The 21,844-nt window shown below is 54.0% G+C and overlaps 7 protein-coding genes across 7 annotated transcripts; 4 read left to right on the forward strand and 3 right to left on the reverse strand.

Annotated features, from left to right (window-relative positions):
* The first annotated feature begins 2,250 nt into the window (after positions 1 to 2,250).
* Positions 2,251 to 3,472, forward strand: B0H18DRAFT_1008283 (uncharacterized protein). Its single transcript, XM_048028772.1, has 3 exons — positions 2,251 to 2,808; positions 2,863 to 2,988; positions 3,044 to 3,472. The coding sequence occupies exons 1-3, from the start codon at positions 2,617 to 2,619 to the stop codon at positions 3,062 to 3,064; spliced, it is 339 nt and encodes a 112-aa protein (XP_047893267.1). The 5' UTR covers positions 2,251 to 2,616; the 3' UTR covers positions 3,065 to 3,472.
* Positions 3,473 to 3,617: 145 nt separating this feature from the next.
* On the forward strand, positions 3,618 to 4,786 carry B0H18DRAFT_367264 (uncharacterized protein). Its single transcript, XM_048037783.1, has 4 exons — positions 3,618 to 3,917; positions 4,015 to 4,073; positions 4,144 to 4,497; positions 4,571 to 4,786. Exons 1-3 carry the CDS (start codon positions 3,725 to 3,727, stop codon positions 4,495 to 4,497), a joined length of 606 nt encoding a protein of 201 aa, XP_047893268.1. The 5' UTR covers positions 3,618 to 3,724; the 3' UTR covers positions 4,571 to 4,786.
* Positions 4,787 to 7,461: 2,675 nt separating this feature from the next.
* Positions 7,462 to 9,341, reverse strand: B0H18DRAFT_1008295 (uncharacterized protein). Its single transcript, XM_048028773.1, has 7 exons — positions 9,110 to 9,341; positions 9,005 to 9,058; positions 8,427 to 8,499; positions 8,326 to 8,377; positions 8,045 to 8,261; positions 7,563 to 7,981; positions 7,462 to 7,506 (listed from the first exon to the last, which is right to left on the reverse strand). Exons 1-6 carry the CDS (start codon positions 9,142 to 9,144, stop codon positions 7,870 to 7,872), a joined length of 543 nt encoding a protein of 180 aa, XP_047893269.1. The 5' UTR covers positions 9,145 to 9,341; the 3' UTR covers positions 7,462 to 7,506; positions 7,563 to 7,869.
* A 1,852-nt stretch (positions 9,342 to 11,193) lies between these two features.
* On the forward strand, positions 11,194 to 12,620 carry B0H18DRAFT_367393 (Triosephosphate isomerase). Its single transcript, XM_048037784.1, has 6 exons — positions 11,194 to 11,338; positions 11,388 to 11,511; positions 11,747 to 11,790; positions 11,848 to 12,046; positions 12,106 to 12,293; positions 12,352 to 12,620. The coding sequence occupies exons 1-6, from the start codon at positions 11,227 to 11,229 to the stop codon at positions 12,441 to 12,443; spliced, it is 759 nt and encodes a 252-aa protein (XP_047893270.1). The 5' UTR covers positions 11,194 to 11,226; the 3' UTR covers positions 12,444 to 12,620.
* A 1,506-nt stretch (positions 12,621 to 14,126) lies between these two features.
* On the reverse strand, positions 14,127 to 14,865 carry B0H18DRAFT_1211344 (uncharacterized protein; the record flags this gene model as incomplete). The annotated part of the gene is made up of 5 exons (XM_048036413.1): positions 14,127 to 14,523; positions 14,585 to 14,616; positions 14,671 to 14,719; positions 14,772 to 14,787; positions 14,850 to 14,865. The coding sequence occupies 5 exons, from the start codon at positions 14,863 to 14,865 to the stop codon at positions 14,283 to 14,285; spliced, it is 354 nt and encodes a 117-aa protein (XP_047893271.1). The 3' UTR covers positions 14,127 to 14,282.
* A 2,208-nt stretch (positions 14,866 to 17,073) lies between these two features.
* Positions 17,074 to 18,154, reverse strand: B0H18DRAFT_1008325 (uncharacterized protein; the record flags this gene model as incomplete). Its single annotated transcript, XM_048028774.1, has 6 exons — positions 17,074 to 17,283; positions 17,314 to 17,454; positions 17,510 to 17,607; positions 17,664 to 17,725; positions 17,785 to 17,967; positions 18,105 to 18,154. 5 exons carry the CDS (start codon positions 18,152 to 18,154, stop codon positions 17,314 to 17,316), a joined length of 534 nt encoding a protein of 177 aa, XP_047893272.1. The 3' UTR covers positions 17,074 to 17,283.
* Positions 18,155 to 20,461: 2,307 nt separating this feature from the next.
* Positions 20,462 to 21,443, forward strand: B0H18DRAFT_1008339 (uncharacterized protein). Its single transcript, XM_048028775.1, has 6 exons — positions 20,462 to 20,539; positions 20,594 to 20,754; positions 20,892 to 20,919; positions 21,002 to 21,096; positions 21,151 to 21,247; positions 21,306 to 21,443. Exons 2-5 carry the CDS (start codon positions 20,692 to 20,694, stop codon positions 21,238 to 21,240), a joined length of 276 nt encoding a protein of 91 aa, XP_047893273.1. The 5' UTR covers positions 20,462 to 20,539; positions 20,594 to 20,691; the 3' UTR covers positions 21,241 to 21,247; positions 21,306 to 21,443.
* Positions 21,444 to 21,844: the final 401 nt, after the last annotated feature.

The following is a 21,844-nucleotide window of genomic DNA, read 5'->3' on the forward strand; positions in this document are numbered from 1 at the left end:
TTCCCATAGCAAGGAACGGCACGCGGCGGGGCACGCGAGGGGCGTGCGCGAGGGACGGTTCGCGGTCGGGCGCACGGGGGAACGAAGTGCGTACTACAGGGGCGATCGCGAGGGAAGTCAGAAGGGCGCAAATTGAAGAGAGAAGCGTACTATTATCGACATCCCGTCGGATTAACTCGACGATGCGGGAAGCGCGAAGGCCGGCACGCTCTGCGCGGCAAGATCTCCTGCACGAGAGTCAGATGTCTCGCTGCGCCCATCTGTGCACCGATAGCGATCCACGAGATAGATGGCGTCAAGGGGCTACTTCCGCTGCTGCTCACATTGAGCAGCCCGACAGCTGACTCTGTATTGTGTAGCATTGAATGAGTGCGGTTCGCGAAGGCAGGCATGGACGCGGCCTGGGCTTGGTCTAAGGATGAAGGTGTGAACGGCTTCGGTGAATTGGGATGAATAGGATTGGACCTACGCCCTGAGATTCGCGTCTGGCCCTACAATGAAACGAAGACGGCCAGGGCGTTGCTACTGCTGTCGCGAATTCTCCCAGGTAACGCGAAGCTAACGTAAAGACAGATGGCGAGCTTCGAGGTAATTGTGCGAGCGAGCACGACAACGAGGCAAGAAGGCCTTCTACACATGCGTGGATACAGAGCCTACCAGCGGGCGAGCGACCAGACATATGTGCGTCGAATGCGGGCGTTGTGGTCGTAGGAGTTTGAGTGGCAATTCGCGTTCAGATCTCATAACAAGGTATCTGGGCGTGAGATGCCCTTCTATATATCGAATAAGATGCTTTGAGTATCTCTTACCAGTGGAAATCTGTATTCCGGGATACTTTCAGTGTGTCCTGGCGGTGATGCTCTCGGGCAATAGTACGACTTCGTAGCGACAAAGTAGTATTGACGAAGATGTCGAATACTCAATGTCCATGTCACAAGTAGAACTCCTGTTCACAGAAGGCGTCAGTACTAGTGGACATCAGGAAATTTACAGCTAATTCCATATTGCTGGACCACTCCCAAAAACGTATGCACAGGCGGAGGGCGTCGGGCCTTCGTCTGGCCTTTCCACACGCTGTGCCATCGACCTCGGCTTCAAATCTCGATTTAGTTCGTCCTCGACGCTGGTCGTTGTGGTAAAATGTTGATGGGCACACAGAAGGAATACCAAGGTCGACGAACCCGCCTGTACACACTTTTCGGCGAGTGTCTAGCAATATGGAATTAGCTGTAACATATTCCAGTGTAGGATGCTCAAAAGGATACTTACTGTAGAGTATCTCACCCGGTATCGCATACAGTAGTCCGCGCTCAGATAAGTCCTTGTCAGGCTTGCTGTGAGACGGCGTTACGATAGACATTGTGTAAGTGCATCACGTGCCTCAGACGCGCCTCGCGTGCACCGTTCTTCGTTCTCCGCTCTTCGTTGCTCGGTTTGTGAGTTCATGAGAGAAATATGAGCTTCTTTCTACTGCGGCGAAGGCTACCATGTAACATGCCTCGACAGAAGTTGCTCCATCATTGAAGAACCTGTGACAACGGGCAGTCGTGCAAAATCGCGAAAGTGGCTGAAGACTGAGACCCCGGGGACCCAAGTGGCTGGTGCCGTGAGAACAATTAGATAGTTATCGTGTTACCTATCTGGCGTTGGACTTTGGTTGGACTTGGGTCGCAGCCGTCGAGCACCCCTCGAACGACAGGGCCGAGGCAAGGAGGGGTTAACGAGCGGAGCGCGCTGGGTCGTCTGACAGCGAGACGCTAAGAGGGATTGCGCGATGGAGCGAGGTTGCCGTAGCGGGAGTAGATATATGTAGCAATCCCAATTGGGCTTAGCAGACACGCAACGGCATGTTGCGGTTCGCCTACCCGGTCGGGGAAGGGGGAGTCAGGTGCAATACTGTATCGAGAATGCGACGTTGCGACTGAATTGCCAGCTCTAGAATCATTGCATCATGGATTGCTGTCCGAGTACGCAGCAGAAATTCTCGCGACGCCGCGAGGCAGGCTATCGCAGACGTGGGGATCAAGGCGTGCGGGGTTCACGCTGACAGGGGAAGAGCACGAACCGAGACGAGAGGAGAAAGGCTCGGGAGGAATTGGCGGAAGGGAGCAGTAGAGGTGCGGATTGGAATGAGAGGGTGGTGGCTGGCCGATGAACTCGAGGCGTAGAGACGCGCGCCTGAATCAAAGTCGCACAGCGCAACTCATGGCTCTGTCTTATCTGTGCGAGCCGAAGACGCTCACCGGTCGTGGCAAGGACTGTCGTGATGAAATCTACACGCCTGAGAAGATTGGAGGCGTGGCCGGGTGATGGCCCAATCCGCACCCGGCTCGCCGAAGCGTGTAGACCTCAGATTCCCGATTAGACTTCCCAATTTAAATTGTATACGCGGTTGAATGCCGACATCCTCGCTCGAGCCTGAGGCCTGGGCCCAACCGCGTATAAAACCAAACGTCCTCCCCGCCATCTCTCCTTCTCCACCCCGCTGTTGCGCCTACCTCCTACTCACCGCCCTGCCCGACATTAGCTTGTCGTAGTTGCCCCAATTCACCGGTGTCGACGAGCCAACTACCACCCCGCACATCGCACCCCGGAAATTCACATAACCGACTTATCATGTCGAAAATGCAGAAATCATCCTCCTCGTCCTCCTCGTCCTCGAGCTCCTCCACAGCACCACCACAGCTCGTCGCCCTCCCATCACTATCATGTCAACTCTCGTCACTACCACAGGCGAGGGGCATGGACCAGCTCTCCCTCCATCACAACTCCATGTCCGCACAACGAGCAGCAGAGAGTGAGGCCAAGGTACGTAGCAACCTTTGTCATGCCCGCACAGATCCTCATCCTTCGCGACCCTAGCTCGTCAAGGCCCTCACAAAGTCTTCCACGTCACATTCCGCCGCGTACGCGCCAGCGTATTCATCGTCTCCCCACGGCTCCTACTCACCGAGCGGCAACTCGCCCCCGCTCATGATGCGTAAACCGGTGAGTCGCCTGCCGTCTGCTCACCCGCCGCAGCTCGCTGACCAAGTCGGTGCAGGTCAAAAAAATCCCTGCATGAGGCTCGCCCGCGCGCGTACCGAAACTGCCCTATAGACGTCGTCGCCTTTCTCTCCGCCTCTCTCATGGGACTTTGCAGCACCTACGTAATTGTAGCTGCGTGCCGACGCTTCACGATCCGACCAAAAGCTCTCGCTCGCATATCTTCTCCTCCTCGCTCTGCACCACTAGACGTCCGCGATCCCTCGTCCCACTGTCTGCCGCTACGCTACCATTATATCCTCTCGCACCGCATGATATCCGCATCCTTTCTTGCAGCATCTCGCATCTCCTCTACCGCACATCCTCGCACAGCCTGGGGCTTTTGGTGTCTAGTCACTATTACTCGTGTTTTATTACTGCTACTGTGGAATATACTACTGGGCCCACGACGGCAATCACAACCAAGTAATGCGTGTTGTCAATGTTCGGGAGGTCGTCGCGCCCTCAACTCGTTGACCTCGATACTGATGACCATTGCAAATGTTATGTCACCAAGTAAAATGGTGATGAGGTCAATACCGTACGTAATACAGTGAGTTATGTATACATGCAAGCACAGTACTCATAGCTGAGCTGATTTCATATTGCCATATAGACCCAAGACAGCGTGCACGGCCACATATGTACATTTCCCCCATTCAAAGAGGTCGCTTTAGAGTGTGCCTACGTGAGACTACTTATGCACAGATGGAGTGAGGTCAGCCTTTGTCTGACCTTCTCGTCGAGCGATCTGCACCCTCTGCCGGTTGACCTCGGCCACAAGCTTCGTCCAGCTCGCCTCGACATTCCTCGATATGGTAATGCCACTTCCCAGGTACCCAGACCGACATGTTCTGCCTGTGCGCACTTTTCAACCCAAGGTGTAGCGATATGTATGGAATTAGCCTTATCCTTTTTGGTCCTCAGAATGACTGACGGGTGTTGCTCGTCGTATGTCCGTGCGTGACGAATTGATATATTCCATCACAGCAACAGCCTCAAGAATTCCACGCTGTTATTGCGTGTTGGCTCTTAAGTATAACCTTTCGGTGCGTTGTGCCCTTCAAGCTTCAAAGCCGCGGCTTCACCTTGCTTCACCCTTGCAACAATTGCAACAAGCCAAGACTTGCCCGATTTGATGGTCGAGCTCGGGCCGCCGTCTACCAGTCTACCATCTCCATGCCTCCCATGACCGATTTCAACTACCCTGTAGACCGATACCCTTTGTTTCGCGGCCGGCACCCTCAATACGAGGGCGCACTTACAGCAGGCAACACAATGCCAGTTCAGCGACGACAGTCTAGACCTCATCACAGCCTCCCGAAGCCCAAGGCGTGCCATTCCGACTCTTCGACGTCTCCATTGCGCAGCACTCTACAGCATGACGCCCTTCGCTTCATTTCGGGTGTGCAGTCGGCGAAAAGAGGACAGCTGGCCGCACACATGCCCTCGAGTCTACACTGCAAGTACTAGGTACGAGACCGAGACTCCGAGCCTTGTCCCTGAATTCTGCAGTCCTGTTGTATGTTATCTAACCGCATCTCAGATTCACCACGCATATATCCGCGCTGTGCTCACATCCGACGGGCGGACAAGGATGCTATCGACGATCGCCCGCGTTCTCACCTGGCGCACCGAGAGAATGGCCGGAAAGGAAAGTACAAGATACGAGCCGCTCATGGACCTCCGATAGTATCCATTTGGACCGCCTATACCACAAATCCTGCCTCTGGCTTGGCTAGTACCGGCCGTGCTGACTCGACCGTCTCCCAGGTATGCGCATTCGCGACTCGGCTCTTGCAAAGAGACAAGAGATAACCTCACTGTGCGGATGTAGCATGCGTCCATATCGCCGTATGGGCCTCGGATTGCGGAGATTTGCACGGCGGCGCTTCGTGCTCCGGGCAACGTTCGCACTGCCTCGTCCGGAGAGGGAAGCTTGAAGAAGCCAACCGGGTGAGTCAGATTATTCGTAGAGCAAGCACGCAGGCGCTCCGGAAGATCGAACTCTCGAACGAGTTTCCTGCACAGTGGTTCTCGATGACCAACCGCACTGTGCACAAACGCGCCCCTGCTTTTGGTTGCCGCGTTGTCGCGAGATTGCACCGGGCTCAGACAATGTGGTGCGCGACCTGCTCGGTGTGTCGCAATACTGGCTATGTACCTGAAGTTTCTTCGAAGCAACCTACAGGCGGCTCGGGATTAGATCACGTCGGATCGCCCAGCGACGCGCTCCGGAGGACCCTGAAGTCTCTTTGCTACTTGTGTTACGGACTTGCAATCTTCAGGGCTCCTACCAGACCCGCGGGATTATCCCAATGTCGGATCGCGTTGTCGGTCCTTCGAAAACTCGACTGCTTGCCTCGGTTCCCGTCCCCTATGTAATACTCTGCCGTACGTCTGTACGCTCTGTCTCCGCGACGCACGGTGGTCATGGTCGGAGGCTTTGCCTGCAGTTCATCGCCTGCCGAGTTGCATGATGGACATCCAGGGTTTCCACGTGTTATGTCATCGAGACTTGCGAGAGCCGGCGAATGGTCCATGCCATGTAACTTATTTGTATTAGGCTACCACACCTCGGTGACTCTAGTGCACTGTGCGATGCTCGCATAGTGGGACAGTGGGATCGTGATCCGGTACGCCGGCCTATCTATCCTATCGTCCTCTACTGTCGATTATTTTACGTCGTACTCGTCGTCTCCTACACTCTAGCGTGTACGTCAGGTAGGTATCGACGCAATGTGTTACGGGCGTGAGCGCCATCCACGATGGGCCGAGTCAAAACGAGCACTTAGTGCTGCCGAGGTACTCAAGGTGACATCGTTCATGAGCGCATGCACCCTCGCATTCGCACCGCCTGTGTCAGTTCGCCATGTCGCACGACGATCCATCGGCATGTGCCACTGCGCGATATCACCTGTAGATCGCTGCTCATACGCATTGGGGCATTAGATTGCAAGAGAGGATTCTATCAAACCCTCCGATGTTTCCTCCGAGACGGGGCTTCTCTGTCGTGTCTATTACCTTGTGTACCTGACTTATATGGGTTCAGAAACGCCACAGATCTCGTACCAATCGCAACTTTCCCGCACCTCTCTTTATGTGCGTTATTAGCCTGGACGATCAGCGGAACGCGGACCCGGGCAGTTGAGTTCTCAACGAGACCAGTGGCTGCAGTATTGGAAAACAGGGTTTCGGGGCTCCAGGAATTGTATTACCCGGTTGCAACTATTCGGGACATGTAGCAGCGCGTTGTGCCATTGCAGTAGAGTTCAATCATTCATGTCAAGGCCGTAGATCAGTATGCCGGAGGCTCTTGAAGTGTCGACGAGCACGCGTACACGATCAGAAGCTGTACACTGGACGATGGCTACGCACCTTTGGACGGCTCGCACTCGATGGACGGATGCAAGTGCCGCGGCCCGAGACAGTCCACACCACGATATTGAACGCTGGGCGCTCCCATACCGAGAAGTGATACCCACCAGCCCGATCCTAGGACGTCAAGCCTGAGTCGGCTACGCTATCTCGTCCGTCGGTTAAAGGTCAGGTCGCTCGAAGGTTCCGGAGCGCGATCCCCCGTGTCGCGAGGCACGCGCGACTGCGTCCGGGTCTTCTGGGCAAGTTCCTCCCCGGTTTCTCCACAGCAGCACATAAACGACGCAGCGGTACGTCGACCCAACTCTAAACCCTCGGGAAGCCTTCCCATCGCCCGTTGAATCGTGGTTCGCGCTAGGCATCGCACGCCTCCGGTGCCTGTAGGCAACCGGGCCCGCCAGCCCAACGCCAGCCCCTCCTGGCACACACGTTGCTCTCCCACTAGCTGGTCGCCCATGACGCGGCGCGATCGTGTCCGGACCTCGCATTCCGAGTTACGGATGGTGAGCTGCGCACACGGTGCCCCGCCGGGCCTGCTGCCAATGGCTTTCGCGATGCCGCTCCGCCTTGTTCCGTTGCACGTCTGCACATTGGCAGATGCACTTGTACGCGAGGGCACACACCGGGACGATCTTCGGTGGCCAGGATGGGCCTGTGATAAGCTATTAGACCCGCAGGACTGTTACAGCGGGTCATTGTTGCGTCGAGCATCCCGGGTCCTCCCTTGCAGCAGCGCTGCTGACTTGCCGGCTGGCCTCTGAAGGTTCGCGGCCAGAATTATCGGGATAATTGAGCTACAATACTTGCCTTCTGGGTGAACCGCGTCTGACAACATCGCACAGCACAGCCGATCGTTCCACATCCCATACCCTGGCGGCCGCAACACGGGAGCATATGTCATGGAACGAGTCTCAGACGGTCCTCACGTCGCGGGTTGCGAGGGTACCAGATCAGACATACCGTTCCTCATCCCCCCTATCTCGCTTCACCTGGGGAAATGAATGTCCATCGCGCTTGACGCATCTCCGAGCCGGAGAGATCTTGCACAAATCATGAACGGTTGGTAGGCTACTATCTCCGTGTATGGCTAGCCTCGATGACCCGCTGGCGTTTCGCACACTACATAAGATTGATGAAAAGGCGCACGCAGAAGTTCGCACCTTACATACGCGCCTGGCACGCTGCGCCGTGCAACAGACAGCGATGGGTCTTGCCTGGCGTTGACGCAGAGGTACGTCCGACTTTGACCCGCGCACCGCTCCCAAGGGAACGTCTTGAATGTGCCTCTCCCATACACAGCATAACACAGCATGTCATTCCCAGAGGGCACGGTCGGTGACATAGAGCAAGAACATTCCTTGAGACGGGACGGAGGTAGCGTGGTAGTGTTACCCTAAATTACAGACATATGATCCTTTTCCGGCAGGCGGTCCAGAGGGCGTACGGCATTTGGCAACCCAGCAATCTTCAATGCTTCTTCCCGAAGCCTCTTCTTGCTGACTCTCTCTGCAACGTGCAGTGCAGAGGTGATATCTTTGCCAGCTGCCAGATGATGAAGGTAGGCACGAGAAGCCACAACCTGCAGGAGATTGAAAGAAGACGAGTTAACGGAGTATCACGGCACAAGGAACGGAACGCGCACCCATTCGGGATGATCCAGAGCACGATCAGGTTGTAGAGCGTGTTATGGCCGATGGAGCAGTAGGAGCAATAGTACTCCTGGAGCCAGTAGAGCGCAGTCTTCGAAATGGTCATAACGGCACTCGCAAAGCCCAGCAACGGTGCCGACGGCGAGCCCTTGACGTGCGCTAGGTATAGGTAACCGATGTTCATGAAGTTTTCAACAACGTTCAGAAGAGCTAGGGGTCAAGACATACACGGTGAGTCGGAGCGCTGTTGGGCCAGGCGCCCGGGAGCACTTACATTGAGCATTAGGGAAGCCGTCTCCCTCCTTCAAAGCTTTTACGCCATAGATCTGCCTTGATACGTTAGGCAGAAAACACGTGGATGGTGGTTGAACGCACGTAGTCGACTTCCTGGTACAGCGCATAGGGCTTCCAGATCCAGTGTAGGTCACCACCGACCATGGACCGCGGCCTATCATTAGACGCCGATGAGTATCAAGGACAGCTTCCGATGGACATGAGAGACTAGATGGCAGGAGGAAGTATCCAGAATGACATTGAGAAGTCACGGCCTGCCAACGTGTTGAAGTAAACAGAGTTTTGTGCGAGATCTGGCAAGGCTTCCAGCGTCATGTCACCAGCCATTGCCCTTGAAGTAGATAGGTCGAGCCCCAGAGAACAATGTTCATTTAATCTGTAATAGCAACCTTCGCAGTGGGGTCAACGAGTATCGACCTCCTATTGCCGTAGTCGAGGCGAATGAGAGCTGTGCTCCGTATCTATGACTGACCTCGGCTCAAGACGGAGACATGAGCCGACCGCCAGCCAAGCATCACTATAAGGCAGTGTCTCACAACAAGAATCCACTAGCGAAGCGGTAGATTCATCAAAGTGCGTGCGCCACGAAGACTCGCCGATGGCGATTCATGAACCAAGACTCGGACGCTGTTCCTCATATTGCATAGAACCATACGTACCGCATGAAGCAGTAGCCAGCATCCCAGAAGATGACCGGGATCGTGATTGCGAACCTGCACCCCTTTGTTACATGCGTTCTTTGACGAATCCAGACTGCCACGCACCATAGTGAGACCAACCAATGTGTCTTGACTGCCATCTTACTCTTACGTTGCGACTTGGGTGGTGGTTGCGAGAAGAGGGAGAAGCTAGGGAGGACGACCTGGAGGTTGCGAATATACACACGCAGGCCACCGTGTGAACCGCCTTTGGAGGCGCGGTCTCCTCGCGACTGTCGCACGGTTTCGTTCCGCACCACCTGCGGGTGGCGGCGGCGTGCTCGCGCGCGACGTCGACGGGCCCGACTCCGAATCGATGTTCGAGTACGCTCCGGCGCGGGCGATGGTGTGCGTTCTTCCAGGTAGTATCCGAACCGCAGTGTCTCGCTGTCCGGGCGCAGGCCCCTCCGCCAGGTCGCCCGTGGGCGTTTCTGCGCAGCGCGCTGCTGCTGGTGTTCGTCGAAGCGGTCGGAATAGCTTGCGGAGAACATGGGCGTGTACGTATTCGGGTTCGTGGACATAGGGATGTGCGTGAGGTAGTATGATAGGGTCGACGTCGCGAGGATAACATGGATGAAGAGGACAAAGGACTTGCTTGTCCCACGAGGCGCGCGGGCCACAGGCGCGTCGCGCGCGTTCGACACGCTCTCGCACTTCAACTCCAACCACCACCATGTGCATCGAGTGTGGCCTTCATCTCACTGTCACTCCGTTCTGCTGTCCGGTTGCCCGAGATGGATGCAAAAAGTACGAGGACGGGCTCCGTGAAGTACTCGAAGCGTCCCCGCCATACATAATAAGGTTGCCGTCAACGTCGTCAAGCTGGGCTAATCGTATCAGCAATGCTGAACTCAATATTCATACGCTTTCTGTCGTCATCTGTTTTGTGGCGGAACTCTTCATTGAGCCACCACAAGCAAACTGAGCTCGACCTCGATGCAATGCTCTACAAGTCGCTTCAGCCAAGAGAGGTATTGTCATCATCAAGATCAATTGGCGATACTCGACGTGTCATATACATGCTGGAGTATGGCTGCGGGGCATTTTGTAATTCCGTTCTGCTCAGTTTATTTAAACCCACGACTTCTGCAGACCACAAAAGGACTTCGACTGCCAGACACGTACCCCCCCGCTCGACGACACGGAGACGCATGGGCAGTCTTACTTGTTTGCTATCGGTTCACTCGTTAGCAGACAAGTAGGGATGCTCTTCCGTCTAGAGCGCATGTGTCCAGTTCGGATCCAGCGCGCCAAGTATATGGCGCACACACTCCCAGAACTACTGTCTACTAAAAGCGATGCAGGTAAATCGGGTCGTGACTGACGTCCAACCGAGGTTAATCATACTTAGAAGATCGTGACGCTGTGTTTATAGTGAACGGCATCTCTAATCTCTATCACAACATAACAGGTTCCGCAAACAACCTGTTCCCCAGGAATACGGGTCATGCTGCCACCACGAACGACATGTTTTCTGAACAGAGAGAATTGTGACCCTCCCATGCTGGTGTGTTCGTGGCGTATACGCAGCCGCCATTCCCTCGTGTCTCGCCCGATCTTCACGAACGCGCTCAGCGGCTGTTACGAGGATTCGGCAATCGTGGTCGAGTACTGGCGCGACTTGCAAACATGACTGGCTTGGACGCGACGCGACGGTTATGTACTGTGATGCAGTCTTTGTGCGAGTCCTGCGCAGGAGCACAGGTAAGCATTTGGGCAGGTGCATTTGGCTGGTATTCATGGTTTATGATCGTACCATTATGATATGTAGTCGTACCAGCTATGATTCATCCTTGCAATGGGCGTTCACCTGATAGACTGCTACCGTCTCCATCCGGAATACATCAACCTGACATCTTCTTTATTTGGTGAGTTGCAGCCCTGGCGCAAATGATTGATACGATTATCCCAGCCGCACTAGTACTGCATCGCGCGGCGCGCGTCACCCAAGACGAACACGTGACCGCGTCAAGATGGTGCGATCCGATCGTGCGGCGATAGGCCTCGTCTGACTTGCACACTGGTCGCCTCAGTCGAGCACTCCGGTCCAGAGCCCAGACATCCACTAGCTACACGCCCGGACCCGCCCTAGACACCCGTCTCCTCATATAACCCATCACCGCAGAGCCCGTCTTTGCACAACCGCCGAACGTCCACCCCGACCCCTCACCACCACTCCTAAGATGCCTCGCCAGTTTTTCGTCGGCGGAAACTTCAAGATGAACCCGGGGACGCAGGAGCAGAAGAAGACGATCGTCAAGGTTCTGAATGATGCGACGCTGGACCCCGCAGTCGGTGTGTTCGTCTGCATTGTTGTCTGCGCTCCGAGCTGACGGGGCGGTAGAGGTGGTGATCGCCCCGCCCGCGATCTGGCTCATCACCCTCCGCGAGATCCTCCGCGGCGACGTCAAGGTGTCGGCCCAGAACTCATACTTCAAAGCCTCGGGCGCGTTCACGGGTGAGATCAGGTGAGTGCGCTTCGGCCTGGTGAGGCGGTGGACAGCGGTAGGGCAGCGCGGCAGGCTGTATTCCCGGGTGTGCGGTGGGAGAAGGGCGAAGGGGCAAGGAACGGAGACGTGCGCTTGTAGTCGTCGTTTGGGTGCTGGTGATGATAAGTCCTCCGAATCGCTCCACGTCTATCCGCACAAGCCGCTTCGCCGCCCGTGTCGCTACCATCTGAACCTGACACTACTTTCATTCTAGCCCCGCGCAGCTCGCGGACGCCCAGATCCCCTACGTCATCCTCGGTACGTCCACGCCCAGCCCGTCTTATACAACTCACCGACCTCGATTTCTTTCCGCAGGCCACTCCGAGCGCCGAACGCTGTTTCACGAGACGTCCGAGCTTGTCGCGCAAAAGACCAAGGCCGCGCTGGAGGCGGGTCTCTCCGTGATCCTCTGCGTCGGCGAGACGCTGCAGGAGCGCGAGGCGAACAAGACCGCCGAGGTCGTCCAAGCGCAGCTCAAGCCCGTCGTCGACACGCTCAAGGAGTCTGACTGGGCGTGTGTACCATCTCTTGCGCTTCGTCGCGGTCGGCTGAGATATATACGTCGATGCGCAGGAATATCGTGGTCGCGTACGAGCCCGTGTGGGCGATTGGCACCGGCAAGGTCGCGACGTCGGGGCAGGCACAGGAAGCGCATGCGGACATCCGCGCGTACCTCGCGAAGGCGGTCTCCACCGCCGTCGCGGAGAGCACGCGCGTGATCTACGGTGGCAGCGTCACCGCCGCGAACTGCAAGGAGCTCGGTAAGTCCGTCATTGCTTATGCGGGAGGACGGTGCTTGACGGCGCGCTTCGGTGGTAGCGACCCGGCAGGATGTGGACGGTTTCCTGGTCGGCGGCGCGTCGCTCAAACCCGAGTTCGTGGACATCATCAATGCGAAGAAGTCTGCGTGAGGCCCGCGATCGCGCCAGTCTCCGGGGCGTGCACTGGCAGCTGAAACGAAGTATAGAAAAGATGTAATTGTATGTTCGCCGTCGGTTGGGCAGAAGCAGAAGCGGCAACAATGATAATGAACGTATCTCTATTCTCTGCATGGCCTTTCCAGTCTTGTCCATCGACCGTCCGTCGCGCTTGGAACAAACGTCAATATCGATGCTGGTCACGAGCAACAAGGCTGCCGCTGACAGATACGTGCAGTGTCGGTCGGAGGAAACGAGTTATCCGGTATGCGCATACCTGTCCGTCTTCTCTCCGTCTTCGTCATCCACTCAGCTCAGGTCACGCCCACCGCTGCTTTTACAGCTGAGTCCAGCCCACGCACAACGTGGCTCCCGCGAATGAAAGTCGAAGGCCAAGACAAGAGCGCATGCGTATGTCAAGCACTTGCAAATGACGTGCGTCCTTCACCTGCCCACGGCTACGTAACTGTCTAAGTGCGCTACAACCCCGAAGTCTTCCTTTTCGCCGAGGTTGCGTCGCACGCACAGCAAACGGCAGTCACACTGCTCAAAATCGCGATCAATATCAAGCTCTTGTCCAACGGCAGAGAGTGCAGATCCTCCGCGGTTGGCTGTCGCACTCGCGGCGTAGCGGTCGCTTCGAATGCTAACTTTCCCGGTGTTGCTGTATTCCCCGATTGGCCGCAAGTGTGACGTACTTGCGTCTACATTGTTCTGTGCTTGCCGTACGTGTCCCTCCCATGCTAATAGGTCTTCTCCGACCTCGACCATCGCATGTCGGTCCAAGCCAATGGTTTGCCAACCAGCCATCCTTGGCGATGTCATTTGCTGGACTCGGTGACGCAACCTCCGCGACCTAGATCTCTAGTACTTCAGCACCCCCGGTCGCAATCAAACTTCGCAACAGGAACCATGGCTGCAAAGGAGCGGCGCCCGAGAGCATCGAACGAGCTGGAGTACGGAGATGCTTTCGTCCGATCGGACGGCGGCCTCTCGGATTGCTGCGTACTGGCAGCGAAACGCCCTGTGATGTCTAACTTCAGACTTTGATCCTAGGACAAGCCCCTGTCTGTGTACATCTCCGGGTGTCCTGGGTCTTGGTGAGTTTATCCAGGCTTTGGCCACGTCTGACATGCCAGCTTACGTGCATACAGGTACCTCGTCTTAAGGTTGTGCGAGTGGCTACGTCCAAATCTAGTCCATTTCGTCAGCATCGGGCCGAGCTGGCGGAGTCTATCACTTACATCACGATGGGACACGTTGACGTCGCGGGACAGAAGGTGGGACACGTTGACGTCGCGGGACAGAAGGTGAAAGCCTATGTCTGTGTCACAGCTGGATTTCCGACTCGCGACTGGGAGGCCTTCAGGCGCGTCAGGAACTTGCGAACTACCATAAGTTATGTCCGTTCACTGACACGTGATGTAGGTCGAGAGAACAGAGAGGTACCTCTCCTGCGAATGTTCGTAAGTAATCGGGATCGAAATTAGTCCTCGGCAGAAGAAGGCTCCAACTGGTAAGCGTAGTGGATATCTGGATTCTGGAGCAAAGGAATAAGTATCCACGTGTCAATCATGCAGATTGCGTCTGAGCAAGATCGCTGCTGCCTCAGGCTGCCATCGGACGAGCCTTCATACATTCTCTGGTCCACCAGTCACAGTAATATCAATCTTTTATGTCATTGCTACTGCCCAAATTGCGAACGTCACCGGTCAGTGCCCAGTATTCGACCCCGTTTCAATGCGCGCTGCGAGGTCCTCGTCACAGTGAGCACTTCCAGTGCTCCCAATGTCTGACATGTGCGCTTCATCATCTGTGAGCACATCGTTTTCGTCACATGCCACTACGTCCAGATCTGTGCGACGTCGTGAGTATCGGTTCCAGCTGGGGACACTGTATCGTGATCATGAGAGACGTACGTGTGATTGGAGAGAACGCGAAGGTCAACGTCCGTGAAGCTGGTTCTTCTGCTGCCATGATCTCGGAGATTTCTTGCGAGTCCAGTCTCACGATCGTTACAGCAGCACATTCACGCAGGTTCAGTATGAATCGAGAGACGAGGACGGTTGATATGCTGGAGGGAGGTTGGGTTGAGCAACGTCACGTAGATACCGATAGTAGAGTTGGGTGCGTACGGCGCGATGAAGTAGTTGATATAATCCCTCGCCTGTTGCCGTCGTCGAACTCAGCTATCATATAAAAGGGGACGGTTAGGACATACCGCCGTCAGATACAGAACTATCTCGAGAGCATTGAGGGTGGTCAACATCCTGAGCTATCATCAATTCTTGAAACAGGAGGTAAACGCAACTCAGGACATACGCGAAAAACAGAATCCCTATACATGTTCGATTGTCAGGGCGATCAACGTATCTAAGATTAACAGATATAAGTGCTTACCATCTCTGAGTAACATCCGCGTGAAGGAGCGGCTGGAGATCTGCGAGAATACGAATGGACGGGGAGTACCTTATATATAGTCACAAGTAGGACTATGAGGTCGGATGCTATGCTGCATCCACGGCTTATGGGTAGCACTATACGCCAGATCGTCAAGAGGTCCTACAACGTAACACCTGCACATGCTCGCACTTCTGCATTTGCGTCAACAAAGTCGGTACAACGCACGAGTACGCAGAGCCGACAGGTACTTACTTTGCTATGAATGCATTGGTTACGTTGTAGTCCGCTTGGCACAGATGCTGACTTTCGACAGGAACGACTTTGAAATACAACGTAGTAGCTATGTACTGGCAGCGGTATCTTGAGTCCAACGACGACCACTACTGGCATCATGAAACTCGAACGGTGCTTACCACATTCACCCCCATGGTACCATCCCCAGTGCGAATGTCACCGCCGACAGCCGCAGACATCGCCCAGTGAGAGCATGCACTCTGATCGCGGATATAGCTAGACACACAATGAACAAAGTCATGACGAAGTCGGAAACCAACAGCCAGACTGTATACATACTCGCCCACATCTGATACGAGAATAGAATGCATATCGAGATGATATCGTGATGCCTTTGCAGCTTGATCCTCATGAGCAACACGGTCTCCAGAGAGTTATCGTATGCTTACCTTCGTATGTGTAATTTCGAGGCTGTACGGCACATTCATATACGAGCCCCAGTGTTATGACTCGGTTCAGGATGAAGATGATGGTGGCCCCATGTGGATTCCTCCAAATGAGATTTACCTCTTGACCAACGGTCAATACGTAGTCATATAGAAGTACGACTGAGACGCATGTGCATTATCCGTCTGAGAATAATCGGACTATTCGATGATTAATTGAACTTACCAGCGAGGGCGAAACCGCACAAGGCGTCCACATATCTACTCAAGATGTCAAGCACGACCATCAGCAGTGAATTGTACGGACAGTGCTGTGTGTATCTGTACTCACTGCGCACGCAGTGAACCTGTACTCTTCTTCTGCTGTCACTGAAGACATGCTTGTTTTGTGCGAGGAAGAGGATTGAGAGAACACCAGTGGTGAGACAACACTCGACATCACTTGCAGCAGCTCATTATTAGTCGTGGAGAGATGAGACTCTTACCTCACAGATAGCACTGCTTAGGGGCCTTGAGGCGTGAGAGTCAAACTCATATCAAGCGAGTGCGTAGACGTGACAGAAGGCTGTATGCGTCCATGGAGCCGTTGGATCATCTCCGAGTCCACAGACAGTTCCCCATGGGGATTGGCACAATTTGGTGTCCCGGAACCGCGTGCTGACACGACGAGGCGAATCCAGTATTGAAGCTGCCATTCAAAACCGTGGCACAACAAAGGAGACAGTGACCGCCGGAGGAGGTTTCGAAGGGTAAAGAAGGGCCTCTTTCAGAGATGTAAGTCAATTTATGATCACACTCCACAGGGATGATGTACCAAGTTTGGATACCCGGAGACTCGAATGGGGTTCTGTGGCATGATCATATGCAAGTTTGAAACACCACCAACGAGCTGATAATCAAATTACAAAGGCAAGGGTGACGTGGAGCTCTCCACATAGACTCGGAATCAGAGCGAGACAACATTGTCGCCCACCCAATGTTGCGTGACTCAGACAAGAGAAACCGCCTACAGGTCATGCAAAGCCGTATGGGTCTTCGACATCGTTTGGTACATGCTCTCCGGCCGCTGTTGTACCATAGCTATTGCCAGTCATCTCGAATACCTCTGAATCGACGTTGGTTATCAAGTGACCGACAGAAACGCACCACTTACCACTCGCATGTATGACGGGTGCCACCGTTGATTCCCGAAGATCGAGCATCAAGCGGGGCACGAAGATAGAATCACACTAGGTACATATTAGCATTATGATATAGCCATTGGGTTGCGAAACGTACGGAGCGATGAACGAGTCCACAAATCCGGTAGGCTGTAGCAATGTCAGTTAGAGATTTACCCAGAAGAACATGAAGTAGATGTCGAACGACTTACTGTCTTGAGGTATATGATGAGTTGCAGACCATTCAGGGTCGTCAAGACGCTGCGGAGACATCATAATGTGGACCCTAGAGGCAATGTGGTACGTACACGAAATATAGCGCCCCTGTTCGCGTGAGCATGTCATCCACACGTTACGTATTCTGTGTATCAATTGTACTCACCGGCCCTCAGTAGAACTTGCAAAGGGCCCCGTTTAGAAGAACGGGCCCACATGCGTAGACACGGGAGTGGACGATGTAGCGGAACGTGATGAGAAGCACAATGATATCAGATATCATGCCGCATGCAGGGGCTATCAGAAGCACAACTAAAGGATAAGAACGAGGTCAGGAAGCATTTAAGCTTTCATGCATATGAGCTTGTCGTACATCTGGAAGGAATAGAGCGAGCAGCGATGTTGTCAGAATCGCGGAGAGAACGCATCGAAAAACCGCAACCGCGCGTACCTACTACTCATCGCTGGGTGGACAGGATTGGACACCCAGCAGGAAGTCTTGCCTCCGAGCGATTGAACCTGATAAGCCGACACGGATATTGTGGCCTATGTCATAGTTGAGACACGATGAAGTACCCCAGCAGTCTTTTGAACCACTCACTGCATTCATCGCCGCGGGGACAATTCCGAGAGCCAATGTCAAGATCGTTGATGCCCATTTCCGGTGCGTGAGGGCATACACCCGGAAAGCGGACACGACTATAATTCGAGATGTTGGTTAGATCAACTTGATCTGACGAGCGCGCATAACGAACCTGCCCAGATGAGATATGACAACAGCACGAGTAAGTCGGATGCTAGTAGCACACCCTTACACCTTATGCACAAGAGCATGTTTATGACGCTGCGTAACAGACGTGACGATTGATGGCGCACCTTGTAGGTGTCCAAGATGCTGGATTGACGAGACATGCTACAATCACGTACCCGAGTGCGACAGTTCGAGCGAGTGCACAGATGATACTTGCTCCCGACAGCTTCCGTTCGAACCAAAATAAGCCGATTTCTCGGTCGATGGTCAGAGTGTAATCGTATACCAGCACAACTGTGAAGGCACAACTCGGATTTCAATATCAGCTCGTGCCTGGTTACTCCCCAACTTACCTATCGCTGCTACTGTGCAGCAGACGTTCACATATCTACGGATAGATTGTTGTCACATAACAGGATGACGGTACTGAGAAGTGTGCACGTACTGCTGATGCGATGCGGCAATGAGTTCCTCGGCAATGTCGGCAGTGGACATATCTGCGGTTTGTTACTTCGTAAACAGAAGGCGTTGCACGTACTTGGTCACCCACGGAAGCCGCCTATATACTTCCGTGCCGGCAGCTCCAGGCACAAGTTCAGCCCTCACCGTGGTTCGATGGCAGACATACGACGCTGGCACACCTGTAGCTGCTGTTGAGCTCAACAGGGAGGTTCTCTGACAGATGATATCTCATCTTCACTGCCCACAGGGATTGCAGCCGAGGTTGTGGGCTATGCGATACAGGGTGAGCGCCTGCTGTTCTGCGCTGATATACTTAGCCTGCGAGCATTCGGAGTAAGATGAATATTCGGTGGGAGATTCCTGACCACATAAACCTTGATTATAGGTCGGAGATCAAGAGGGACCACATCTCGCAAGACACGATCACTCGTAGATGGCCATGACAGAGCATCGCACTCCTTGCATTCTCCGGCTGTTCTGCAGATTGAAAATAACAACGAGAGATATTAAACGACCCCGTGAGATCTGGCAGTCGATTCATACGCCATCCGGGCCTGCCATCAATTCCATAGCAGAGGAGAACACGAAGGTGAGATACAGTATAGTACTTACGTGCACTGCCGTTCATCGTCGATCATCCCCAGGCGCTTCCACTGTCGAGGATACGCCAGGACGTATCGCCGATACATGTTACGGCTGATCCGCTCGACCTTAATGTGTCGAGAGCCAGCATTGGACAGCTTTGAGGTACATAGAGACAGAGGTCAGAGTTAAAAGGACGACCGTGACGACGGACGTGCTAAAAGCGCGCAATACCGTGGAACACGTGATTGTGGCCGATACGGTCTACTTATAGAAGTTTAGAAACGACAGTACTTACTTATGTACTGACCGCAGGCTTGTACGGTCTGCAACGGAGACTATATGTACCTACTCGTCGACCTTGGCATCCGCAATGGCACTACTATGCAGATTATCTGAACTGTCAGTGGCCATATCCAAGATGCAATCCACTGTATAGCACACACCGAGAAACCAGCCATGGGACGTGTTATGTGGTGCAGTGGTCGCCGTTCAACTTCACGTTCGCTGGGTGAGTCCGGGTACATATGGCTTGTAACATTCTCATAGATCTAACAGGCCGTCTTTACGAAAGCAGATGAGATTTCTCCTTGGAGATGACCACGAAGGCAGCAGTCTCGCTGAGCCGAAGGCGGTATGCGTGTGTCTCGACCTGAGGATTGCTATTCTACTGTGGCTTCGTCGTTGACGGCTTTGAATACTATTGATTGCGGAGGTATGCTTTCCCAGACAGTTACGAGTCCTATGCCTCGCCTGTTCTGTGCCTGTGCGCTGTGTCGAACATCTCTGCAGCGCTCGTCGCGAAGGCAGATTGCGACACTGATCGTCGACTCTACTCTACTTGAATTGTGTGGTCTCTCCGACCAGAGTCGACGACTTCTTTAGCTTGGGTGCGTCGGGATATCTTCATCTGATGTGCTTTGGCATTTGACGCTTCTTCCTTATTATCTCGACATCTACAGTTACTGACCTCATGTCGAGTATTAGTGGGAACATCGCAAGAGGGTACGAAGACCGATGCACCCCGTTTGTACGGACTTCCACGCCGGGGGTGGTGCACTACGGGAATGGCTGTCACGACTTCACGCCGTCGCCTCACTGTTACGCGCACACAGGTACTTTGATCCTACTGAAGCCCATCGCCGACTGTTCTTGAATCTTGACTGCCGAGGCTGTATTGTCTAGCTCCATTGGCCTGAACTTGAACGCCCTGATAGAGCTCCAGAAAGTCCATATTCGTAAGTCAGTTTGAATTCTGGACATGTACTTTGAATCACTTAAATTCACGGATGGCGAAGGAAGTGGCGATTCAAGGCGCAGGCGAAGAGAAGGCACGAGCTCACAAGTCATGGCAGCGGACCGCTAGCTTGTCCATAGTCTCCGTTGCAGACCATCAAGCCGGCAAGCGTCTTTTATGGCTTCTCAGGTACGAGTTGAAACGAACAACGTCGACGCCGCTATCGCATACAAAGGACAGTATCATCATCGAGGATGTATGATAGAGGGTGACATGGCGCCATGCCTGGCATGTCGCAACTTTGATGATCATGTCAAGGGAACCCGGGGTGCCTCGCACCGACTACTTATGTATACAAATCCCGGTCGCGACTCGCCAGACTCGGAGGCCCCCTCAGAGACCCTTTCCCATCAAGTATCCTTGACTCCTCCTGCCGCCTTCGTTCTTTGCACGTCCTACACCATGAATACCTACCTCAATGAAAGACAAATTGCGTATTATCTTTCGCAAAGGCTGGTTCCCTTCGACTCCCTCTCTGTTGGTATTCACGACGCGCACGTCTAGCTTTGTTGCAAACTACTGCCAGCTGGCACCCGCAGGTGAGCGTCTCAATCTGCACCTTTCCAGATCCAGGCTAACTGTTACCACCCTAGCACTCCTGATCTATGATCACTGTCTGACGGTCGAAAGTGAAGTGCGCTACATATGGGGCCGGAGGCAGCCGGCAGCGTTCGTTTTCTTCCTCAATCGAATGTCTATGGTGGGATTGACCGTGACGGGCGCACTCGGCATTCTGTCCTGGTCTTCTGTGGAGGTACGAGTTTGGTTTCCGTTCATACTTTCTGATGTTCATCACTGCTTGTCGACGTTGATGAATGCTAACACAGGAGTGCGTCACTCTAATCATCACTATTTCAAGTATGAGTTGACGATGTAGCTTACAGGTGCGAGGGTCTACTGATCGCCAATGAGATTTCATGTCCGCTTCATACGTGATTTGGGCCTGTAAGACGCACACACATCTTCACCATCTAGTCGGAGCATGCTTACTACCTGGGCAGGGGTTTCCGCTCTTCGCGTCAGGGCGCTCAGTCGGAGCCGTGCACTCGCCTGTGCAACCCTATTACTCGGAATCATGCCAGTGATATCTAATTTGGTGAGATTCTAGTCACGGAGCATTTAATATATGGTGCTTACTCGGCGGTTGGAGGTTCTGTACGCCAAAACGACGTTCATCACGATCCCCTCATACCCGGCATCACAGCCTGCGCGACCGACGACAGCATCTCACATAACTTAGATACACGGTGTGCATCCCGTTCTGAATGTGCTGTGCTATGACTAACGTATACTCAATGGCTGCAGGCGTGCGTGGTCCGCTCTGAGCAATGTGGCTCATCCGCCTTGCTCACGTTCATGAACGCAGTACTATACGCCTCCCGCGCATGCGCGATGCAAGTGATCTTACGGTCATCGTGGTGATATGGTACGGGACGTCAGGCCCGCCGGGGGAATTGGGCATCCGCCCTCGCAACCTACTGTCGGAGTGGTGGCGTACATCTTCGTTATGGAGTAGTTTAGTTACCGTATAGCTGACGCTGCGATCAGCGTGCTTCTTGCTCTCAACATTGCACAGATGCTCACGAGTTTCCAGATAGTAAGCTGTCCACGTATGCGCTGAAAATCATATGCTGATGTTCCGACCAGGCGTACGGCGTTTTATATGTCTTATCACATCGTTCGTCATCTCGTTCTCCTCGAACCAACTAAAACCCTTATTGTCAACGCAGGCTGGCGAGCATCCTCGTCTCGCGTTTGCTGATCAACCTCAATGAGGTGGCGAGCAAAGATGTCGTGCTCGAGCCGGGCGGGCAAGTCGGGAGTCACTGGCCAGAAAGCAGCGC

The sequence above is a fragment of the Fomitopsis serialis genome, assembly GCF_022376445.1.
Source record: "Fomitopsis serialis strain Sig1Antser10 chromosome Unknown B0H18scaffold_34, whole genome shotgun sequence".
Lineage (NCBI taxonomy): Eukaryota > Fungi > Basidiomycota > Agaricomycetes > Polyporales > Fomitopsidaceae > Fomitopsis > Fomitopsis serialis.

Excerpts from the sequence above, each read along its gene's own strand:
- B0H18DRAFT_1008283 (XM_048028772.1), top strand. The coding sequence starts at position 2,617 with ATGTCGAAAATGCAGAAATCATCCTCCTCGTCCTCCTCGTCCTCGAGC. Across the intron at positions 2,809-2,862 it reads CAGCAGAGAGTGAGGCCAAG|CTCGTCAAGGCCCTCACAAA; the intron begins GTACGTAGCAAC and ends TCGCGACCCTAG. Across the intron at positions 2,989-3,043 it reads CGCTCATGATGCGTAAACCG|GTCAAAAAAATCCCTGCATG; the intron begins GTGAGTCGCCTG and ends AAGTCGGTGCAG.
- B0H18DRAFT_367264 (XM_048037783.1), top strand. The coding sequence starts at position 3,725 with ATGCACAGATGGAGTGAGGTCAGCCTTTGTCTGACCTTCTCGTCGAGC. Across the intron at positions 3,918-4,014 it reads AACCCAAGGTGTAGCGATAT|CAACAGCCTCAAGAATTCCA; the intron begins GTATGGAATTAG and ends ATTCCATCACAG. Across the intron at positions 4,074-4,143 it reads CTCTTAAGTATAACCTTTCG|CCAAGACTTGCCCGATTTGA; the intron begins GTGCGTTGTGCC and ends AATTGCAACAAG.
- B0H18DRAFT_1008295 (XM_048028773.1), bottom strand. The coding sequence starts at position 9,144 with ATGGCAGTCAAGACACATTGGTTGGTCTCACTATG. Across the intron at positions 8,378-8,426 it reads TGTACCAGGAAGTCGACTAC|ATCTATGGCGTAAAAGCTTT; the intron begins GTGCGTTCAACC and ends GTATCAAGGCAG. Across the intron at positions 7,982-8,044 it reads CTCTGGATCATCCCGAATGG|GTTGTGGCTTCTCGTGCCTA; the intron begins GTGCGCGTTCCG and ends AATCTCCTGCAG.
- B0H18DRAFT_367393 (XM_048037784.1), top strand. The coding sequence starts at position 11,227 with ATGCCTCGCCAGTTTTTCGTCGGCGGAAACTTCAAGATGAACCCGGGG. Across the intron at positions 11,512-11,746 it reads GCGTTCACGGGTGAGATCAG|CCCCGCGCAGCTCGCGGACG; the intron begins GTGAGTGCGCTT and ends CTTTCATTCTAG. Across the intron at positions 12,047-12,105 it reads CTCAAGGAGTCTGACTGGGC|GAATATCGTGGTCGCGTACG; the intron begins GTGTGTACCATC and ends GTCGATGCGCAG.
- B0H18DRAFT_1008339 (XM_048028775.1), top strand. The coding sequence starts at position 20,692 with ATGTCTATGGTGGGATTGACCGTGACGGGCGCACTCGGCATTCTGTCC. Across the intron at positions 20,920-21,001 it reads GATCGCCAATGAGATTTCAT|GGGTTTCCGCTCTTCGCGTC; the intron begins GTCCGCTTCATA and ends CTACCTGGGCAG. Across the intron at positions 21,097-21,150 it reads TGCCAGTGATATCTAATTTG|GTTCTGTACGCCAAAACGAC; the intron begins GTGAGATTCTAG and ends CGGCGGTTGGAG.